At 42.6% G+C, this 21702-nt stretch overlaps 1 protein-coding gene across 1 annotated transcript in view; it reads left to right on the top strand.

The window, feature by feature from the left end:
- The window catches only part of TRPV5 (transient receptor potential cation channel subfamily V member 5), a 25855-nt gene extending 5547 nt beyond the window's left edge, over positions 1-20308 (top strand). The window contains exons 5-13 of the mRNA XM_029917777.1: positions 27-214; positions 2010-2222; positions 12486-12572; positions 12675-12751; positions 12997-13162; positions 13322-13388; positions 15431-15699; positions 19179-19285; positions 19985-20308. Coding sequence (XP_029773637.1) covers positions 27-214; positions 2010-2222; positions 12486-12572; positions 12675-12751; positions 12997-13162; positions 13322-13388; positions 15431-15699; positions 19179-19285; positions 19985-20291 — 1481 coding nt within the window. The 3' untranslated portion in view covers positions 20292-20308. The remainder of the gene's footprint in view (positions 1-26; positions 215-2009; positions 2223-12485; positions 12573-12674; positions 12752-12996; positions 13163-13321; positions 13389-15430; positions 15700-19178; positions 19286-19984) is intronic.
- The last annotated feature ends 1394 nt before the right edge of the window (positions 20309-21702 follow it).

Here is a 21702-nt window from a genome sequence, read left to right on the forward strand (position 1 = left end):
TTCAGCGGTGTAGACCCCCGGGCCAGCTTCTCACACTGACCCTTCGACTCACCCCCATTCCTCCCAGATGTTCCAGCACCTGATGCAGAAGCGGAAGCACATCCAGTGGACCTGGGGGCCACTGACCTCCACGCTCTATGACCTCACCGAGATCGACTCCTCAGGGGAGGATGTGTCCTTTCTAGAGCTTGTGATTTCCTCCAAGAAGCGAGAGGTATGGGTGCCACAGAGGACCAGGGCTGTCTGAGCAAAGGCTGTCCATTTGCTTAGATCCTGGGCTCCAGACACTTCCCTGCCTTATAATAGATGCGGTTGAGAACCGAACTGTGGGGCCTCTGGAAGAAAAGTCCACTCTGACTGCATTCTTCCTCTGCCCAGCGCCAGCCCTTTCTGCTTGCCTTTCTCATACTAACCCTTTAGCTGAGGATCTCTCCAAATGGAAGTTGGTCCCTATCATTCATTCATTCAGCACATTAAGGACCTTCTGAGTCCCAACTGCTGTACAAGGAACTGAGAGAACAGAAATAAATAAATCCCAGTTCCTGTCTGCTGCCTCACAGTCCAGTCCCTGTCCTCAGTAACTGCAGTGGAGCACAATGTCTGCCACCAGAGGGGTCTGCGCCATGCCCAGTGGCAGCAAAGCTGAGGTCAAGTGACTTGCACTGGATGCGCCAGGGAACATGTCACAGAGGAAGGGCTTGAGCTGGGTCTTCAAGGGGGAGCTGGAAATCATTGTGAAGATGAGGGAAAGAGAACTCTCCAGAGAGGGAGAAGCAAGTGCACCGTTCTGACAGTACTGAACTGAGTGAGGGGCGGGAAGGGAGAATCTGTTGAAGACTCTAGGAGTGAGGAGAAAATGCTTCAGGTCCTCAGGACCTCCAAAATAGTGGCAAGAGAGAATTTCTGTTATTTACCTGCAACCTGACAATTTCTTGAGGGCCCTTCTAGGGCCATAAAATGCAGAAATTGTTAGTATAGACAGAAAGAAGAGAACTCAAATGGTCAGTTTGTGTGGTCTTGCTCAGAGAATCTTCCTGGAAGCAGATAAATTTCTATCAAGCTTTCTTAGGAATTAGATTGCCAGTCCTGCTGTGTGAATCCTTGATCTCTGGTTTCAGTGAGCTCTCAGTGTCCTCCTCCAGGTTCCATTCTTGTCTTGGTCAGCTACTTTCCCCTTCCTTCAAAATTCCTAGCCCTTTTTACATCCCTCACAGCCTTCTCCCCCTTAGTTCCATTGAAGCCCAGACTCCTACATCATGGCTCTCCTCAAAAAGCAGGCTCCTTCTACTTCCTGCCCTGGGCAGCCAAACATATCAGAAACGACTCACCATCTCTCCTTCCCTCTGGGTTCAGCAGAAGAGATATTCTGTTTGCTAATGGTTCATTCTTCCAGCTATGCTTTGACTTGCACCTTTTCTTATTTTCTCAGATGCCTCATCCCCTCTGTCCCCCACTCTCGTTTGTGCTTAAACCCTCACTGTGTTACTTCCATCAGACCCCAACCGGCTTAGATGATTGCCTCATCCAACTTTCTGGGCCTCTACTGCTCCTCTCTGGTGTGTAAGACTTGCAGAGAAAATAAGACCATTTCCTTGCTCGAACCCCCCAGTGCTCCCTATTGCGTTCAGAAAGATAATTCAAATTCCCCACTGTGCTCCTAATCCTGATGGTCTGCCTCTTGTCTGTGCCTTACAACTCCTGCCCGCCACTCCGCATGGGCCCTCGCACATCCCCAGACACCTTGTTTGCAGATGGCTGCCTTTCTCACCACCCTGCCTTGGCAACTGCGGCTACTCATGAACTCATCTCTTAAGCCCTCCTTCTTTCTTCTAACTACTGCTCATCCCTCAAAGCCTCATTGGGGTTCTGTCGCCTTGTGTTTACTTCTGTAACAGAATGAATAGTGCTGCTGCTGCTTTTGCCCTGTCCTCTGGGACCTGGTGGGAAGTGTGGCACTCCTCACCATGCCGGTCATCCCACCCCCAACCTGTGCTCTGTTTCCATGGCAGGCTCGCCAGATTCTGGACCAGACCCCAGTGAAAGAGCTGGTGAGCCTCAAGTGGAAGAGATACGGTCAGAGGTACTTCTACATTTTGAGTGCCTTGTACATTCTCTATATGATCTGCTTCACCACCTGCTGCATCTACCGCCCCCTCAAGTTCCGCATGAGCAACCGCACAGATCCCAGGGACAACACGGTCCTCCAGCAGAAACTGCTACAGGTGACTCTTCCTGGAAGGGGATGGAAGGGAGCAGGAGCATGGGGTGCTGGTGCCGGACACCAGAGATACGTTCCCAGGAAAGGCACGACTCACCTGGCTCCAGCAGCTGCAGGCTCTTGATCACCCAGTCACAAATTTGGCATGAGAAAGGAAACCAAAAAGGGGGACTAATGAGGAAAAACACACTTATCCAGGGTGCTGTGGTTTTTCTCACTAACGCTGAAAGAATACTTGGTATTGCGACCACCATACATTTGCAAACTTCCTTATAATTTGCAAACCCTATTGTTTGAGAGGGAGGAAAATCATGCTCCAAGTACATTTCTGAGTCCATTTTGGTCTGTTAGGGCAACATAGATGTCCCTCCTGGCCTGCACTCTCTTCTGTGTACTGTCAATATGAGCGCATTGGCAATCCTGTGCCAGCTGTCAGACCACCTGTCAGGTCCCCTCTACCAGCTCCCCAGATTAAATAGCAGGTTGAAGTAAATAGTTTCTGAGGTTCCTGTTATGCCTGTGGGCTTCCCATTCTGTAGTGGTGTTCAGAGACCCAGGGTGGTGAGGATGGCTGGGCAGAGCTGTAGAGTAGCTGTAAGAGTCTGCTGCTGATGGGAGCAAACTCTCCCTCGTGGGTAACAGCATCAGGACAACAGCATAGAGCTACTGAGCATCTATGGTCAATGAGCGTGGCTACTTTGGGTTGGTTTACAGTTCATGGCTAACCACGATTTTTGTCCCCAGTGACTTGAAATAGCCAAAGGTGGGTGCAGGTATGTGGGTAGAATGCAAAAGACAAGGGAAGAAGAGTTTTGCCAGGCAAGTAAGAGCTAGGTGATTGGAGATTTATGTTCCATGGAGGATGGGCCAGCCACAGGTATGGTACAGCCTAGGCAAGGAGGAGGGGTAGTTTGGGTCAGAAAGAGAATATAAGCTTCTTGCCTAGTCTAGGAACAAAAACTCTGAGTCAAGTTAGACTAGAGAGAGTGGAATGTGCAGAGAAACAACGGGGCAGAATCTCACTAAACTGCAGAGTTGGTCACTACGCTCCATCTCGCTGCTCCTGTAACTGCCTCTCAGTATATATTCAGTATGCTCTTGTATCCAGAGCCAGTCTCTGACAAAGGAAGGTTTGCTGCCAGAGAGGACAATCCCGAGTGTGGAGGGGCTGCCCTGTTACGGCAGGCACCAGTGTACTGGGGGAAGGTTGTATTCCATGCATCTCAAACTGGGCACAAAGGTTGGCTCTGGCATGGAACCTGCCCAGGGGGAAGTAAGGACATTGAGAAGATGGCCAAGTGGGGTGGGCAAGAGACGAGAAATGCATACACATGAATGAGCTGAGGTGGGTGGGCTTTTCCAACATTCCAGGCCCTATTTCTCAGATGTGCTGTTTTCCCAGTCTCCCTTTGTCCCAAGCTTACTTGGGGATTTTCTGGACTTAGACTGAGGATAACGTTCTGGTCTGAGAGTTGGGTGATACTGAGCATTGAAGTCTCCTCCCTATGTGTCCCTTTCTCTTTAGGACAGGACTAACATGTTTTTTTGACCTCGATAGTCTATATTTAGAAGATTCCCCTCCCCTTGCCTCAGGACTAGGTGAAGCATAATTTTAGCTAAGAGTACCACCCCATCCTTCTCTTCTTTCCTCTTTCCTTCCTTTCTTCCCTAGTACCACTTTTACCCTTTTGTGTCTTTCACTTAGATAGAGAAACCCATATAGAAGACTCTTGACTTTCAAGTATTCTTTTCTTGGTGGGGGAGAGGGGCTAAAGGGGTTAAGAATGCTCTTTTAGAGGATCAGGTAGCAAAGACCACCAGTGGAAGGTCCCTATTATTTGGCGTTACCTCTTGAGCTTTGTCCTGAGTTTATGGAAGATCTATGTCCTCTTATTCAGTAAGTAAGTCAATCTGGCTAATATCAGGGGCTTCTCAACTGATCACCATGATCTGAAAGATCCTGCTTTCATGACATACCGGGCTTGTTAAATAATAGGAAATTCTCTTTTTTTCCTACATTATATTACTTGAGAGTCTTAGAGCAATGAAAAAAAAGCACCACCAGTGTCTTGATTTGATTTTTTTTAAAGTTTATTTATTTATTTTGAGAGAGAAAGAACATGAAAGCATGAGTGGGGGAGAGGCAGGGTGAGAGGGAGAGAGAGAATCCCGGGAGGGATTTTTAAAAAATGCTTATTTATTTATTTATTTTGAGAGAGAGAGAGAGAGCATGAGCATGTGAGTGGGAGGAGAGGCAGACAGAGAAGGAGACAGAAAATCCCAAGCAGTCTTCCAAACTGTCAGCACGGAGCTTAATGTGGGTCTCTCACAAACCATGAGATCATGACCTGTGCCAGGTTGTGGTTAACTGATTGAGCCACCCAGACAGACACCCCTTTACTTGATTAATTCAGTTGTTGACATGTTAGTCGGCCCATGGAGATTTATCTTAGATAAATGGATACTTTAATATCCAATTATACTAATAAATTGGATGCACAGGGCTCTCAGTCACCGAAGAATTTCCTCTGAGGATCTCATGGGATCCAGAGAAGTCACTGTGCTCCATGACAGCAGCCTAGCGTCACCTTCTCAGGACAAGTTGAGATGAAAGGAAAAACTCATCTACTTATATGCAACAACACAAACTACACAAAAGCAGACATCCATGAGGATGGAGTTAGTGTGTCTCTGTCCAGTTTTGGAGATATCTTAGGGGGTTACTTCACTCTAAGATGCCTAATTGTTCAGCCATTAAAGCTGTGTTTTTCCAGAGTTTCCTAAGCACTCTATTGATTAACTGAGTTGATTTCCTACCTCCATTCCACGTCTACTTGGTTTAGGGAGAACAACATGCATTATAGTACCAGTTCTCTTGAGTTTCCAGGGAAGCAGAAAGGTCAAAGTGTGGGGGTTGGGTGGCTTGGGTTTTAGTCCTAACTTTGAAACTAAGTAATTATTTGACCCTGCACAGATCCTACCTCTGGCTAGATCAGTGACTTTTAATCAAGAGGGAAAGCTGGTGAAAATATTGGTTCCTAAGCTACGCCACACCTAATAAATCAGAATGTCTGTCAATGGTACTTTTAAGAGCTCTTTGAGTGATCCTAATATTCAGCCAGGGCTGAGAACTACAGGCTTCCATTTCAGACATGTATTCATCTCTAACTTTCCAGTCTTGAGTCAATCGCTCTGGTCCTGTCGATTCCTGATGTGCTGTTCAGCAAAAGGGCATTGCTGTCTCATTGAATTTCCTTTTTGTCCCCTGAAGATTTCTTCCATCTCTCCTCTGCCTATAGAACCTAGACATTATTGTAGGTGTTAGAAATTCAACATAGTCAGAGCAAAATACACATTATCTCTCTGTCCTTTTGCAATCTACAGACTGGTTTACATTAATTAAAGGAATATATGTTTCATTACAATCCAACACTGTTACAATTCACATTATTTTTTCCTATGATAAGGAAAAGGACAGCATGCTAAGAGAGCTTAGAACAGGGGCCTGCATGTGCTGAAGAGCCAGAGAATGCACCCCTGAGGAAGATACCTAAGCTGAGAGGGCTGGAGAACAGTTAGAGGTGAAAAGTTAGTCCCAGGAGGAAAGAATGGACACACGAAAGCCCTGACGCAGGAAGAACTTTGCCAATATCTAAGGACTGAAAGAAGAGCTAGAACCCAGGAGCTAGGGTGGGGGCCTCCAGATGAGATTGTCCACACAGTTCCTTCTCAATTCATGAAGTGCCTTGTAGGCCATATTGAAGATTTTACTCTCTATTCCAAAGGTAATGGGAATCTCAGAAAATTTTAAAAATTTTTAATGTTTATTTATTTTTGATAGAACACAGGAGGGAGGAGAAGAGAGAGAGGGAGACACAGAATCTGAAGCAGGTTCCAGGCTCTGAGCTGTCAGCACAGATCCCTTCATGGAACTTCAACCCACAGAGCGTGAGATCATGACCTGAGCTGAGGTTGGTTGCCCAACCAACTGAGCCAGACAGGCGCCCTTCAGGAAGATTTTAAATAGGGAAGGACTTGACAGGACTTTTCGTTTAGAAAAAAATGTCTCTGTAGGATGGAGAAGAGATTTGAGGAGGCCCAGGTGGATGTGGGGAGACTAGTAAAGAGGCTGTTACAGTTCGGCAAGCAAGAGATAATGGTGGGTTGGCCTAGGGATGTGCAGGGGGTTTGGCATCACTACTGTGCAATGGATTTAGTGCAGGGAAGAAGAGAAAAGACTGTGGCAGGAATGACTCATAGGTTTCCATTCATTTAAAATAATGAAATCTTGCCATTTGTAATGATGCAGATAGAGCTAGAGAGTATTATGTCAAGTGAAATAAGCCAGAGGAAGACAAATACCATATGCTGTCACTCCAAGGTGGAATTTAAAAAAAGAACAAAAGTAAAGAAGAGAGACAGACCCCCCCCCCCAAACCCACTCTTAACTACAGATGACAAACAGATAGTTTTCAGAGAGGATGCATGAAATAGGTGAAGGGGGACAAGAGTTCATTCATCTTGGTGAGCCCTGGGTGATGTTTAGAATTGTTGGATCACCATATCGTATACCTGCAACTAATTTAACACTGTACATTAACTATACTGGAATTAAAATTTTTAAAAAGAAGAATAGAAGATAACACTGCCCTAAGAAAGAATAGCTAAGAAAACAGCAAACAAATGGAATAATTCAGAAATCATTTATTAAATACTTGTTTTGTGAGAAAAAATAATTGTCCTCTACCTGTCATGGTCAGTGGGATTGATTTGTCTACATGTCATTACTCCTCACAAGCTCTGAACAACCCAAAGCATCACAGCTATTTGAAAACCCCAACTGGCCTCCAGCTCAATACAACTTTGTTCAGGGATCCTAACCAAACTACTGTGGGACAAGCATAGCAAATTAAAGAGGAAAAGAGGCAAGAAGAAGTAGGGAGCCTGGTAGGTAAAAATGAACCCCTCTCCCTCTCTGCAGATTCTGATAATAAAGCTCTAGTTAGACCTGAGATTCCTAACTAGCTGTGTGGGGGGTGAAGAGGGGGGAGATGCTGATGTTGTAATTCTATGAACCACATTTTTGATGACAAAGCATTAGATCATTTAATCCATATAGATATTCTAATAATTAAAGAAAATTACCACCATTTTAAAGACCACTAATCTGAGGCCAGATAGTTTAAGTACTTTGGCAAAGTCACTCAGCTACTAAGGGCATCACTGAGATTGAGATTTTGGTCGGCTTTATTTCAGAACTTCACCTTTAAATACCAGTTGAAGTCATTTCTCTCTCCACAATGATGTGTTCTTTCTTAGCTGACCTGTTGCATGAGAATCTCATGTCCCCAGGCTTTGAGGGCTACTCACACTCACCTGTGTCCAGCTGCACTTAATCTGTCCCTGTCAAGACAAGGGACATGGAGTGTGAGTGGCAGCCTTATTAGGAATCCCTGTAACTCCTCATTGTGAGCCAACAGGACTCTCTTTGGGCACTTCGTTCCTTTGCAGGCTAGGGTCTTGGGGAGGTAAAGAATGTCTGGGACTGGAATTTGACCACTGTTTCTGCTGTCTTCCCACTTTCTCTGGGTGGCCCATGCTCCTTGCCCCTCTCTGAAGTGGTTCAGGTGACTTTGACTCTGCTATGCCCACCTGCTCCAGGCATTTCCTTCAAGGCAATGAGCTCAGCCAGCTGGTAAATGAGAGTAAGGCCATTAGGTTCACAGTGAAGTATGAATGACCAGCCTCCTCAGGGGATTTGGCTGTTGACAACTCTGAAAATTCCAAGCCATATGATGATGTAAAGAATTCCATTCATTATTGAAAGACATTTATTTTTAGAGTGGGGTGGAGTGTTTTTTCAGTGTTATTAGCCAGGCCTGCTTAGGTAACCTTGAGCTACAAATATGAAAATCTTAAAAAGGCCTAATTCATTGTGACCTTTTCCCCATTTGCCTCCAGATGGGCTTCTGAGTCCCAGTTCCTGATTCTGTCTTTATCTCCCCTCTGCAACTTTCCCATCATGCTCAGCTTGCACCTGCCTGCTTTTCCCTTCTTCCTTCTTTCAAATCAATAGAGCATCCATTACATGGTGCATTGTGGGTAAAAAGGAGTAGAACATCCCTGCTCTCAGGGAGTTCTGAGATTACTGGTGAGGCATTTGTGGTCTTTATAAAAAGATCGCAGTGTACTGGGTGAGGTGTGTAAGCAGAGTGTCGCCATATGCTTACAGGAGAGCCCCTGAGCAGGGTGTGGAAGGGCAGGAAAGGAGGTCCAGGAGGAATGCTATGACCTTAAGTAAGGCTTAAGTAAATGTGAGCCAGTCAACTGATGGAGGAAGACATTCTAAGAAAAGGGAACAGTCCATGCAAAGGCCTGACTTAACAACTAGAACCCCAATCATTCAATGTGGTTGGAGCTTCACACAGAATATAGGAAAAGCCAGACCAGCAAGGCTTCTATGCTCCATGTTTGCTAGTCTGGGTCTTATTGTTTTTTATTCTCATCTAATCAAAAGAAATAAAAGAATACATGCACGTGACTTAAAAATCACACAGCAGGTATAATGAAGAGCGACAGTGTGGGGACCTGTCTTTCCTGACCCAACGTCCTTTTCCCTGAAGGCAACCCAGATTTTACCTCTTCAAGCTTTTCACTCCTGTTGTTATCTCCACACCACTGAGTAGTATGCTACTCAGTATGCTACTTTATTAATTAATTAAATCTATGCATTATTGGAATATAATGGAATTATTACTGGAATATATGGAACTTCTGATATGGTAAAGATCTAGAGAGTGCCCTCCACTCCCATCTCCCCTTCATTTCTATTCTGAAGACTTCAGGGAGCTAAGAAAGGTAGTGAGCAGCTCAGCCATGTGATGCCATTTGCATTTTAGGAAGACCAATCCAGAAGCATGGTGGCTGGTGGGTCGAATGAGGGGAAATGGCCTAATGGTAAACCAGATGACTGATGCCGTGGGTTTGCATAAAGGGAGTAGTGTTATGAATTGAGGAGGTGGGGAGGCTTTGAGAGAGAATTGAGAGACTGAATGAACAGGATCTTCAGAATGTCTCTTTTACTTTACTTTGTCAAAGATGACCTTGATTCCCAAATCCTTTCATAAAGACAACAAATCCCAAAAGCTGTAGATCAGCCTTTCAACAGAGACTGAAAATCTTGAATGCAACCTCCAGAGAATGAAATTCTCAAAATTCAAGGGAAAACTCAATTCACAAAGGTAGTTAATTAAGGGGGAATTTTTATTATCCATTCAACAGACACCAATAGGTCATTTATCAAAATTCAATGTTCCTGTCCATTTTTTAAATGTTTATTTATTTATTTTGAGAGAGGAAGAGGCAGAGAGAGAGAGAGAGTGGGGGGGGGGAAGAGAGAAACCCAAGTAGGCTCTGCACTATCAGCCCAGACCCCAACCTCACAAACCATGAGATCATGACCTGAATGGAAATCAAGAGTTGGATGCTTAGCCAACTGAGCCACGCAAGAGCCCCACCCCTGTCCATTTTTAAACCACTGAGAGATTTTATAAACAAAAGAGCATCTATTCCAAACTGAGAACCAATGTCAAATGTGTTGGTGTAAAACACTAGAATTCCTTTAAAATCAAAAGAAAAACAAAATATTTTAAACGCTTAATATTTATTTTTTATCTTTATATCTTTTATCATTATTTTTTCATCTTTATTGATGTATAATTGACAAAGAAAATTGCAAGATCCCTAAAGTGTACATTGTGGTGATTTGGAATATGTCTACACCATGAAAGGATTCCCACCATCTAGTTCATTAACACACTCATCACCTCCCATATTTATCTTCTTTCTTTGCTTTTGGTGAGAACAATGAAGTTCTATTCTCTTAGCAAATTTCAATTATATAATGTAGGGTAATTAACTACAATCATGTTTTACATTAGATTATGGGAGACTATTCATGTTATAGCTGAGAGTTTGTACCTTTTTACCAACTTCTCCCTATTTCTTTCACCCCAACGTCCCTGGTAACCACTTTTCTACACTTTCTAGGATTTTGACTTTTTTTTTTTTTTTTAAGATTCCACATATAAGCTGTACTGTGCAGTGTCTGTCTTCTCTGGTGGGCTTATTTTACTTACATAATGCCCTCAAGGCCCACTCGTGTTGTTACAAATGGCAGCATTTCCTTCTTTCTTGCAGCCGAATAATATTTTATTGTAGATATATCCACCGTGTCTTCTTAATCCACTCATCCACTGATGGACAGTTCCTTTACATAGTTGAGCCAAGGAAAGAGAGGTTGGTGGCAGTTCTCCAGACATACTCAACTAAGGTACAAAGTTTTAGAAAGAATTCAAAGTTTTCGTACAAACATATATGGCACAGATGCAGTTATTTTATTTCCATATTTAATGTTATTTTGTTTCTGTATTTAATATACTTATTATTTACCCCCACTACCCACTACTTGATTCTCAAAAGGGGTTGGAAAGTTTTACAATTAAAGAGAGATGCTATAAGAACATTAAGATAAAGAAAAAGAATGAGGCCCATGAATGAACCATGAAGTGATTTCAGGACAGAGGAGGGGGGGATTCTGTTAGAGCTGAGGATTTAAACAAAACAAAACAAAGCAAAACAAAAGATCCAACCTCAGAGATTCATTGGAGGCAAGGCAAAAGGGAAATTTCCCATTAGATTATAAAATAAAATTGACCAGTTTGTCAAGAGAACATCAATTTTCTAAATAAAAACAGCAACAACAAAGTAACAGGAAGTCTAGCCACAGTTTGTTAGATCACATTGTTCACCAAGCACATAGACATCAGCTTTTTTTTTTTTTTTTAATCTCTCCTGGTCCCATATGATTTACCTGAAACATTTTCACCCTCTATTGGTAAGTCTGGTTCCTCTTCCATAAAGTCTATATCCTTGTCTTCTTCTGATCTGTCACTTTCTGAGCATCCAAGGGGCTCCTGGTGGGTACCTTCTTTATATCATAGATCACCTCCTACTACATAGCATCTCTTCCTATTTTAAAACTATGCCTCTCACTGGACCAGTGAATACACACTCCAAGTAGCCTGCTGACAGATGCTCAGAGGTTCCAGTTTATCAGCAGAGCAGAGATGATTAGCATTCCTTATGCTAGTGAAGGATCACATCCTTCCTTAGCTTAGATCATCAACTTTCCCTCAAGGACTCTCAACTCCTTTCTTGGGTCCCCTACTCAGAGAGGTGACCTTAGAGAAAAATTCCTAAAATTTTGAAGTGTAATTGAATATGGTGAAATTATTAGTACAATTCCATATGGGGATTACATATATATGAACACAGTTTTCTGGTAAGAGGGTCCACAGTCTTAATGATATTCTCCAATGGACTCATAACCTCCCCAAAGCTGAGGATCATTACTGCAGTATTTTTTCACTACATCTGTGTAATGTTGTAAGCCCTTTACTGTGAAATAACAGGCCCAGAAGAAGGATGAGGTCTTCTTTTATCTTGACCTCAGGGCTACACCTTCTATACCTACTGCTCAGGATAAGGTGGTGACCCTTCCTCAAAACTAAAATCCATTCAGTGTCTCTAATCCTTTTTTATGACCTTTCTATATTGCCACATCATAATAAAATCACAACGAATATATCTATAGTGATTTATGGCATATAAAGTACATCCAGATATATCATCTAATTTAATATCACAATAACACTAAGAGATAAGCATTAGCATCTCCATTTTTACAGAGAGAAGCCTCAAACTCAGAGAGGTTTAGTGACTTATTCAAGGTTCTGCTAAAACTGGTAGGTTCTGGGTCTATTCTGGAATCTGAATTCTGTGATGTGTTTATAATCCAGTCTACCTTCTAGAGATTGGAAAAGTTGGACTTTCAGCATAGCCAGAACCATCCCAAGCCACTAATACCTCTTCCTGTTGGTTTAGCCTTAACTTGGTACTCTTAAATGCGAGTCCCTTGGTACACATTTCATAAATTACCACTCACAATATATACTACAGGGATTTGTTAAGGGGTGGCTCCAATTATTTAGAATATATATTAAGCCTTAAATATATAGACTAATGCCCTGGTCACAAAAGTTAGGCACAATTGACAAATACAGTGGCGGGGAGGAAGGTAATGGTGGTGGTAAGGGGAACTTTTCTTCATCTGGGATGGACTTTAGTTACTTTAAACCACTTGCCCCAAAGGACTTGATTCTCAATCCATCAAAAAATACTTCTTACCCTGAATTTACTCCCACAGGAGGCCTATGTGACTCAGCAGGATAAAATCCGTCTGGTGGGAGAGCTGGTGACCATCATGGGGGCTGTGATCATCCTGCTCCTAGAGGTGAAGTACAACCAGGGTCCAAGCTGAGGCTGTCCATCCACCTGGGGCCCCAGACTGAACTGCAGTCAACATTGTCTTTTTGTTTTACTGGCCTCTTCCCAGATCCCAGACATCTTCAGGGTTGGTGCTTCTCGCTATTTTGGACAGACTGTCCTCGGGGGACCGTTCCATGTCATCATGTGAGTGTCTCTTCCTTTTAGTCCCATGTCTTCCCTCTCCAGAATTGTTCCAGGTCTCCCATTCACTCTTTGGGACTTAGACTTCAGTTGACTCTCACTTCTAGGGATTTTTGTCCAGTGGGCTCATATGTGTGTTTTGGGTATAAGGACTAAGCCTGAGTGGGTACCACCCAACTCATCACCATGCTAGAGGGGACCTAGAATATTTCCTCTCTCACTTCTTGTTCCCTGCCCCCTCACCCAAGCATCACCTATGCCTGCATGGTGCTGATTACCATGGTGATGCGGCTCTCCAACATGAACGGAGAGATGGTGCCCATGTCCATTGCCCTGGTGCTGGGCTGGTGCAGTGTTATGTACTTCGCCCGAGGATTCCAGATGCTTGGTCCCTTCACCATCATGATCCAGAAGGTCAGTGCCTTCCCCAAAGCTTCCTCTGGCTTCAGCAATAGGATATTTCCAGACAGAGGGAGGAGGTAAAGCAAGGGGGCCTCCAGTTTAGCAGCATGGTTGCAGTGAAGCAGATGGAGAAGGGTCATTCCACCCTCCCTCCCCTTCCCTTTCCTGTAGATGATTTTTGGAGACCTAATGCGTTTCTGCTGGCTGATGGCTGTGGTTATTCTGGGATTTGCCTCAGGTAAGAGCACTGTCCCCTCCCCACCCACTACTAGGTCATGGGGTCCAGTTTTCCAGAAAGTTCACTCACTCTTGCTCTCAGTTCTCATTTATACTCTCTTGTCCCCCTCCCTCCCCAGTGGATATTGAGTCAAAAAGCACACTCATATTCATAGGATCAGGATCACTTAAGTTGATCAGGAAGGTAGACCATGTGCTCTGAATTTATGGGACAATAACATTCATGTTGACTAACAGCCCAGGAAGATTTTTAAAGAATAGATAGATAAAAGGCTTTGGAAAGACAGGGCCATTAAACAGGAAAGACTGGCCAGTTGTGGATCTCAGAAAACTATGTGGGCAAACAGAGTCAGTGCAATATTTAACTCTTCTATGTCTATACTTCAAAAGAAGAAACAGAATGTTCAATAACATGTAGCATCCTTTTTTTTTCTATGTGCATTTGAAGTTGGGAGAAAAAGAAATAATTCAAAGAGGAGGTAAGAAAACTACTTTGGAGAGTTTGAGGATGAAAGAGGAAAATAGAAGAAAAAGAGGTATAAAGAGAGATTGGGGAAAAAGGGAACAGGGACTTAGTCGCAGCCCAAGGCATACGTGGAATGTCAGGGTAGAAAGAGGAACCCAGTCAGAAAATAACAGCCAGGGACAGAGGTAGGGTGAAGGCAGTGAAAAAGTAGGAGAAAGTTCTTATGGAAAGGCACTAAGAAAAAGGAAAAGCAGTGAGATATGGTAACTCTAATCTAGTCTTTCAAGTCTGCAACCAAACATCCATAAGACAAGGGGATGCCCTAGGCAATGTTTGAAGACCTCTCAACTCTAAATGGCCTTTTAGAACAAAAGACACTATTCTTGTTCTAGGAATTTCCATTTAATAGGAATTCCCACCAAAAAGTAGACCAAAAAATACCCCAAGATCAATCTGAGCTATGAAAGGGTAAAGCTGTGGTAGTCTTGCCTGTTTGGAGTATTCCTTATGTATTCTTTCTCCCCACCCTCTACCCCATCTGCATGCATCATGAATTACTGCTCACAACATGTGTGCATATAGTTATACAATAAGCATGAGTTATATATAGTACATGTATGTTATGCAGTATATAGTATTATGACTTGCCAATTGAAGTCATAATGATAGAGAAGTTTTCTGTAGATGTCCTACACCCAGAATCTCCTAAACTGTCTCTTCTTGGTTGTTACGCTTGTCTTTTCTGTCAGTAAATAGAAAAGTGATGTTTTGTCATAGACCTTATTTCCATTCTTGAGATCACTTTGTTTATATTTCAGTTCCCCATACAGAGAGAAGTCTCTTAAAGGTTTTAATGCTGTACCAATGTTCCAGGATGCCCAGTATTATCCAGTAGGCTACACAGTGAGCAGGGAAACCTTTCCCATAATGGGACAAGCTCGCCCAGGGAATCTCAGAGTGATGAATGGTTATCTAGGGGCCACTGAGATTTTTTTAAAAGGTGTTCTTCTTTTGGCCATTTCATATGGTCAGTTCTTTAACATTGTTGGAGATCCCATGAATTCTTGTAACAAATTATCTTTTGTTAATTAATTAATTAATTATAAAATTTACATCCAAATAACATATAGTGCAATAAGTATATTCCTTAATGCCCATTACCCATTTTAGCCCATCCCCCCTCCCACAACCCCTCCAGCAATCCTCTGTTTTCTCTATTTGAGTCTCTTATGTACAAATTATCTTTTAAATATTCAATTTTCTAAGATGTGAAAAGCAGTTAGGTGACTTATTTTGTGTATATCTATTATATATATAATATACACACACACATTATGTACACATTTTACTAAATGACTGGGTATTACCATTGTCCATGAACTTGGTCATAAGACATCTTAATATTAGCCAGGTCCACATGTAAAATGTGACTTACATGTATACAGTCACATATGTACATTTATGGGCATGTATGCGTGTCTGCAAATGTGTAAATGTATGGAGATATGACCAGGCCCATGCTTATTGTGATAATTCCCTATTTCCCCATCTCCATGCCCTCTTCCTGGGCGGAGCAGCGTTCTATGTCATTTTCCAGACAGAGGACCCATCCAATCTGGGGCACTTCTATGACTATCCCATGGCACTGTTCAGCACCTTTGAGCTTTTCCTCACCGTCATTGATGGGCCTGCCAACTATGAAGTGAACTTGCCCTTCATGTTTGGCATTGTCTACTTTGCCTTCACCATCATTGCCACGCTGCTCATGCTCAACCTATTCGTCGCCATGATGGGTGATACACACTGGCGGGTGGCCCAAGAGCGGGACGAGCTCTGGAGGGCCCAGGTGAGTTTCTTAGTGGTAGTCTTACTAAGGGAAAGAGAATGGAGAGAAAAATCAAAGTGGAAAGTGTTATGGTACATGACTTTTAGGAGAGTCATAGAACAATTGGGTTGTCACATCAACAAAGGTACATTTGGATAGAAGAGGAGACAAAAGGAGGGTAAAATGGTACAATAGAAGTAGGTTCAACACCCAAGAGCTGAGGTGTTGATCACAGAGGAAAAGTAGATCTAATAGTCAACCTTGGGTCCAATGAAAACTAGAGACTGTATTGTCTTATATATTCTAGTGGTTTATTTTTATTTTTTTAATATTACCTATGTTTTTAAAAGATTCTTTATTTATAAGTAATCCCTACACCCAGCATGAGTGCTTTACTAATTAAGCAAACCAGGCCCCAGCTATATATTCTAGTTTTAAATTTTATTTTTTAATCTTATCTTCTATTTGCTTTCCCTTGTTTCTCCATAATTTTTTTTCTTTTTATCAGTGAAGATAATACAATTTTAGAGTTGGAAATACCTTTAGTGGTCCTATAGTTGAGTTCCTACTCAGTGATTAATTATTCATTGGTCAAAGGGTCATTTAATATCTTTAATGCTGATTAGGACCTTATTATCATATGGATTTGGGTAGTGGTTGGGGAAAAAGAGAGTTCTATCATATTTCAAGAGTTTTGTTATTAGAAATGACCATACTGTATTGAGCTGAAATCTATCTCTTTACAATTCCATTCTTTGGCCCCAATCTTTTCTTCTCATATACACGAACACACACTTCTGTATGAACACCATTCAAACATTTGAATACAGCTACCATTTATCCCCTCAGACTCTCCATTCACTTAACAATAGTTATGCAGAGCCTGTTATGTGTTGGGAAATGTCTAGGAACTGGGGACACCAGCATGAACACAAAAGATGCCACCTGTGTCTCATGGAGCCAACAGTCTGGTTGGGAAGACTGCCATGAAACAAAGGACTTCATGGAAGTCTGTACAGCTACAGTAGTAAAAGTCTAACAGTGAAGTAGAAGATGCTAACAGGAGACAACAGAGGGGTCTGACTGCAAAGTTAGGAAATGCTTTCCTGATGGAGTGACATTTAAGATGAGCTCCTAAACATGGATAAGAATTATCCAGTTAAGGAGAATGACTGAAACGGATGGAGGTTAAGATTTGTATCAGTCAGGACTCCTGGCTATAGGGACAGAGAACCAAACTCAAATATACTTCAAAAAGGAAAGAGAGAGAGAGAGAGAGAGAGGGAAACGAAGGAAGGGCATTGGAAGAAGGAAGGGCATTGGAAGGAGGTTGTGTTGATCCTCATAACTGGAAAGTTTAGAGAGCTAAACTAGCTTTATAATATCTGGCCAGAGTCTGTGTTTCCATTTCACACATTGCATCAGTTCCTCTATTATGCTCACCTATCTAGTTTGCTCTCCTAAGTCAGTCTGTCCCATTATATTGGTGAGATGTCTTCTAGAATCCCCAAATTCCCCAAGGGATGAGCAGGTGTACTGCACTGCACAGTTCCAAGGGTCCCATCTCTGTTGTATTCTGTGTGTCTTCTGATACTGTACAATGTGTAACCCTTCAGACAGCATCTTTCTCCCCAAGAACCCAATCTAAGTTCCATCTCACTGCAACGGGTTTGAGCTATAGGTACATCCTTGAATTTGAGGTTAAGGCCAAGGACTGGAAAGTGGTGATGGTGGTGGTGGAGTTTAGGGGAGAATCAGCTAATCAACCAGGATGTAGTCCAGTCTACCCTAAATGATGGACAGAGTGGTAAAGCGGCAATGCCCTAAGCAAAAGGGGTCTATTACCAGAACAAAGTGGGTGGCCTACTGATGGTACAACAGGACACATAATTGTCCTTTTCAAGATAGAGAAGGAGAGCTTCTTCATAAGGAAAGGGAACAAATGATTAAAAGTCCTGAGGTTAGGGGTACCTGGGTGGATCAGTCAGTTGATTTCAGCTCAGGTCATGATCTCATGGTTTGTGGATTCAAGCCCCACACTGCACTGCACTGCAGTGCAAAGACTGCTCAGGATTCTCTCCTCTCTCTCTGTCCCTTTCTTGCTAATGTGGTCTCTCTGTCTCACTCTCTCTCAAAATAAATAAATAAACATTCAAAAAAAGCCCTGATGTTGAAGGGAACTTGGTCCAGCTAAGAAATCAAGTAGAAAACTACAATATGGGGAATTGGGCTACTTTAAGTAGTTTTCTTCAACTAACCAAACTTTCTGCACTTGTTCATGCCTAAGAGATCATGGTCCTTTCAAAAGTAGAGTGTTCCTGATGAGATTGGAGGAATGCAATATAAAGAGGGGTCATGCCTTCCCTTGCTTTGGACACTACAGTAGAAATAGAACCTCAAATTGAGCCAGGTCTTAGGGCACCTGTGTGGCTGTCATTTAAGCATCCATCTCTTGACTTTGTCTCAGGTCATGATCTCATGGCTTGTGAGTTTGGGAGTGCAGAACTTGTTTGGGATTCTCTCTCTCTCCCCCCCTCACCCCTCTCCCATTATTGAAAGAAAGAGAAAGAAAGAAAGAAAGAAAGAAACAAACAAACAAAGAAACAAAGAAAGAAAGAAAAAAAAGGAAGGAAGAAAAGAAAGAAAGAAAGAAAGAAAGAAAGAAAGAAAGAAAGAAAGAAAGAAAGAAGAAAGAAAAAAGAAAAGAAAGACTGAAAAAGAAAGAAAGAAAGAAAGAAAGAAAGAAAGAAAGAAAGAAAGAAAGAAAGAAAGAAACTTAATAATTTGTTCTTAAATATAAATGTAGTACTTTACATTTGGTTCTCTTAAATTTCACGTTATTGGTATTTGACCAGCATTCCAGTCTGGTGAGATCATTTTTATATTGCTTCTGTCACCTCACATTATTACATATCCCTCCCAGTCTTGTGTCACAGTCATATTTGATAAGCTTGTCTTCTACGTTTCATTTAAGTAATTAATGAGAGCTGGGCAAAGGACAGAACATCTGATATGCCACCAGAATTTTCCTTGCCAAGTTTGCAGTCATTAACCCACTGTTTTTCTTTGGAGGATATGGGTATTTAATTTGCTGCAAATTCCCTGAACACTAACAGTGTCATTTCATCTCCACGATCATAGAGATTCTATTTAATCATTTTATTTAAATCAGGATAACTAGTCTCTGGCTTTCCTATGAAAAAGCAAATGAGATTAGTTTGGACTGACTCATTTTCTATGAATGTGAATAGTAATGTAGGGGTCACAGTTTTATTCAAAACACTCATAAAATATTCTCTCTCCTTTTACGATAAATGATGAGTAAAGCAGGTAGCATGATGCCTGGCACAAGCTAAGGCGTGGCCCAATGGCTGTCATCTCCCCAATCTCTGGTGTCCCCGTCTGACAGATTCCTCTTTGTTCCCTGTGTTGGTGGCTTCTAGTGTTCCTTGAGACCTCACCACTCTTCCTGAGTTTCCTCTACCTCTTACTCCTCCCAGGTGGTGGCCACCACGGTGATGCTGGAGCGGAAGCTGCCTCGCTTCCTGTGGCCTCGCTCTGGGATCTGCGGGCGGGAGTACGGGCTGGGGAACCACTGGTTCCTGCGGTGAGTGACTGTGCATGTGTGTAAACTACTAACAAGTGTGTGGCCATGGGAGTAGGATGACCAGTTCCACATTTATCACACATCATTCCATTTCCAAGATCCCCAACTGTACCCAAAGGTGACATCATCACTCTATAAAGTGACACTGCATTGGCCTATTTAGGGGAGGGGGGTGGAGCCGATGAGGAGGGTGACAAGATGGCTGATAGCTGATGTCAGGCTGTGAGTACATCAGGGTAGTAACCTGTGTGAGGTTATATATGTGTCCATGCTCAGATGTGGGCATGGGCTACCCAACTGTTCTAGTCTTATTCCTACCTGACCCCCATTTCTAGTATATTATTGCCCTGAAGCTAACCTTCTCCATACTCTACCTTCAGCTCCTAACCTGGCTTTTCCTCTCTCTCTCTCTCTTTCTCTTTCTTTTATATTCATGATCACACACACACACACACACACACACACACACACACACACACAACCCACTATTTCCAAATCCTGACTGTTTACCTCTTTGGTCTCTATCCCACTTTACTCTCCATTCCACTACTCTTCCCTTCATTCAATCCTAGGACTGTGGTCCCTTACTTGCCCTGTCCTCTTGGTCCTGTTTTCTACAGTTGCTCTTCCCACCTCTCCTTCTCCTCATGGCCCTTTTCCCTTCACCTCCACTGAGTCCCTTCCCTGTGCCCTCCTCAGAGTCGAGAACCACCATGATCAGAATTCTTTGCGAGTGCTTCGCTATGTGGAAGCTTTCAGGGGCTCAGACAAAGAGGATGGACAAGAGCAGCTTTCTGAGAAACAGTGCTCTGTTTCTGTGACTGGAAGTGGGACCCTGGCCAGAGCCTCTCTGGCCCCCCCAACCCCTTCCCTGTCCCGGACCACATCTCACAGCAGCAGCAGCCACCGTGGCTGGGAGATCCTGCGTCGCAACACACTAGGACACGTGAATCTGGGGCTGGACCTTGGCGAGGGGGATGGAGAGGAAAATACCTATCGTTTATAATGAAGACCCCTGATACTGTTGGCCTGATAAACAGATGGGCCTAAATGGAGGAAGTGTCTGATTTTTTTTTTTGACTGTTAATCATGAGAGGGGGTAAACAGAATAATTCTTAAAGGTCATGTCTCACCCTTCACATGAGCATTTCTGGAGATGGGCAATGGACATCTGTTGCTCCATATCTTCTGGTTTCCTGGAAGTCCCACATCTTGAGGAAAGAAGGTGTCTCTTCAAGCAAAGTTGGACTTAGCCATCCAAGACATGAAGTAGGGATGCTAGACTAACATCTGGATCACCTTGCTTTCTGCCTCACGTAGGCACTAGAAAGGAGCAACCTGTGAATCCTACTTGGTTCCACAAGGCTCAATATAGGAAGAGCCAGGCATGGAACTTAGATTATGGCCCTTCCTTTGCGTCCGTAGGACTCTCTCACACCCACCCAACCCCCAACTAGAAAACTGCAATAAGAAAGCTTCTGTATATCTGCTTTATTTTTCAGAAATTTTATTGTGGGGAGATACACATCACATAAATTTACTATCTTAGCCATATTTATATATACAATTCAGTGGCATTAGGTACATTTACACTGTTGCCTAACGATAACTAATATTCATCTACAGGACGCTCTCATCATCTCAAACTGAAACTCTGGTACTCACTAAACATTGACTCCCCACTGTCCCCTCCACACAGCCCCTGATAACTAATATTCCACTTCATGTCTATGTTTGACTACTCTAGGTACTTCATATAGGTGGACTCATTCAATATTAATCCTGTTGTGTCTGGCTTATTTCACTTAGCATAATATTTTCAATATTCATCCACGTTGTAGCAGACATCAGAACTTTATTCCTCTTAAAGGAAATAATATTTCATGGTATGGATATACCACATTTTATTTATCCATTCATCCACTGGTAGACACTAGGATTGTTTCCACCTTTTGGCTATTGTGAGTAATGCTGCTATGAACATTGGTGTATAATTCTTTTCAAGTTCTTGCTTTAAATTTCTTTGGGTATATCCTTAGATGTGGAACTGTTTGATCTTATGGCAAGTATTATTTAATTTTTTAAAGAACTGCCATACTTTTGTTGTTTTTCTTTTCTTTCTTTCTTTCTTTCTTTCTTTCTTTCTTTCTTTCTTTCCTTCCTTCCTTCCTTCCTTCCTTCCTTCCTTCCTTCCATCCTTCTTCTCCTCCTCCTCCTTTTTGATAATAGCCATTCTAATGGATATGGAGGTGGTATCTCATTGTGGTTTTGATTTGTATTTCCCCAATGACTAATGACAATGAACATCTTTTCATATGCTTACTGGCCATTTATATTTGGAGAAATATCTATTCAAATCCTTCATTTATATTTAGATTGTGTTGGTTTTCCGTTGTTTTTGAATTGTCTTATCCTTG

Source organism: Suricata suricatta, chromosome 2 (genome assembly GCF_006229205.1).
Source record: "Suricata suricatta isolate VVHF042 chromosome 2, meerkat_22Aug2017_6uvM2_HiC, whole genome shotgun sequence".
In the NCBI taxonomy this organism is placed as follows: domain Eukaryota; kingdom Metazoa; phylum Chordata; class Mammalia; order Carnivora; family Herpestidae; genus Suricata; species Suricata suricatta.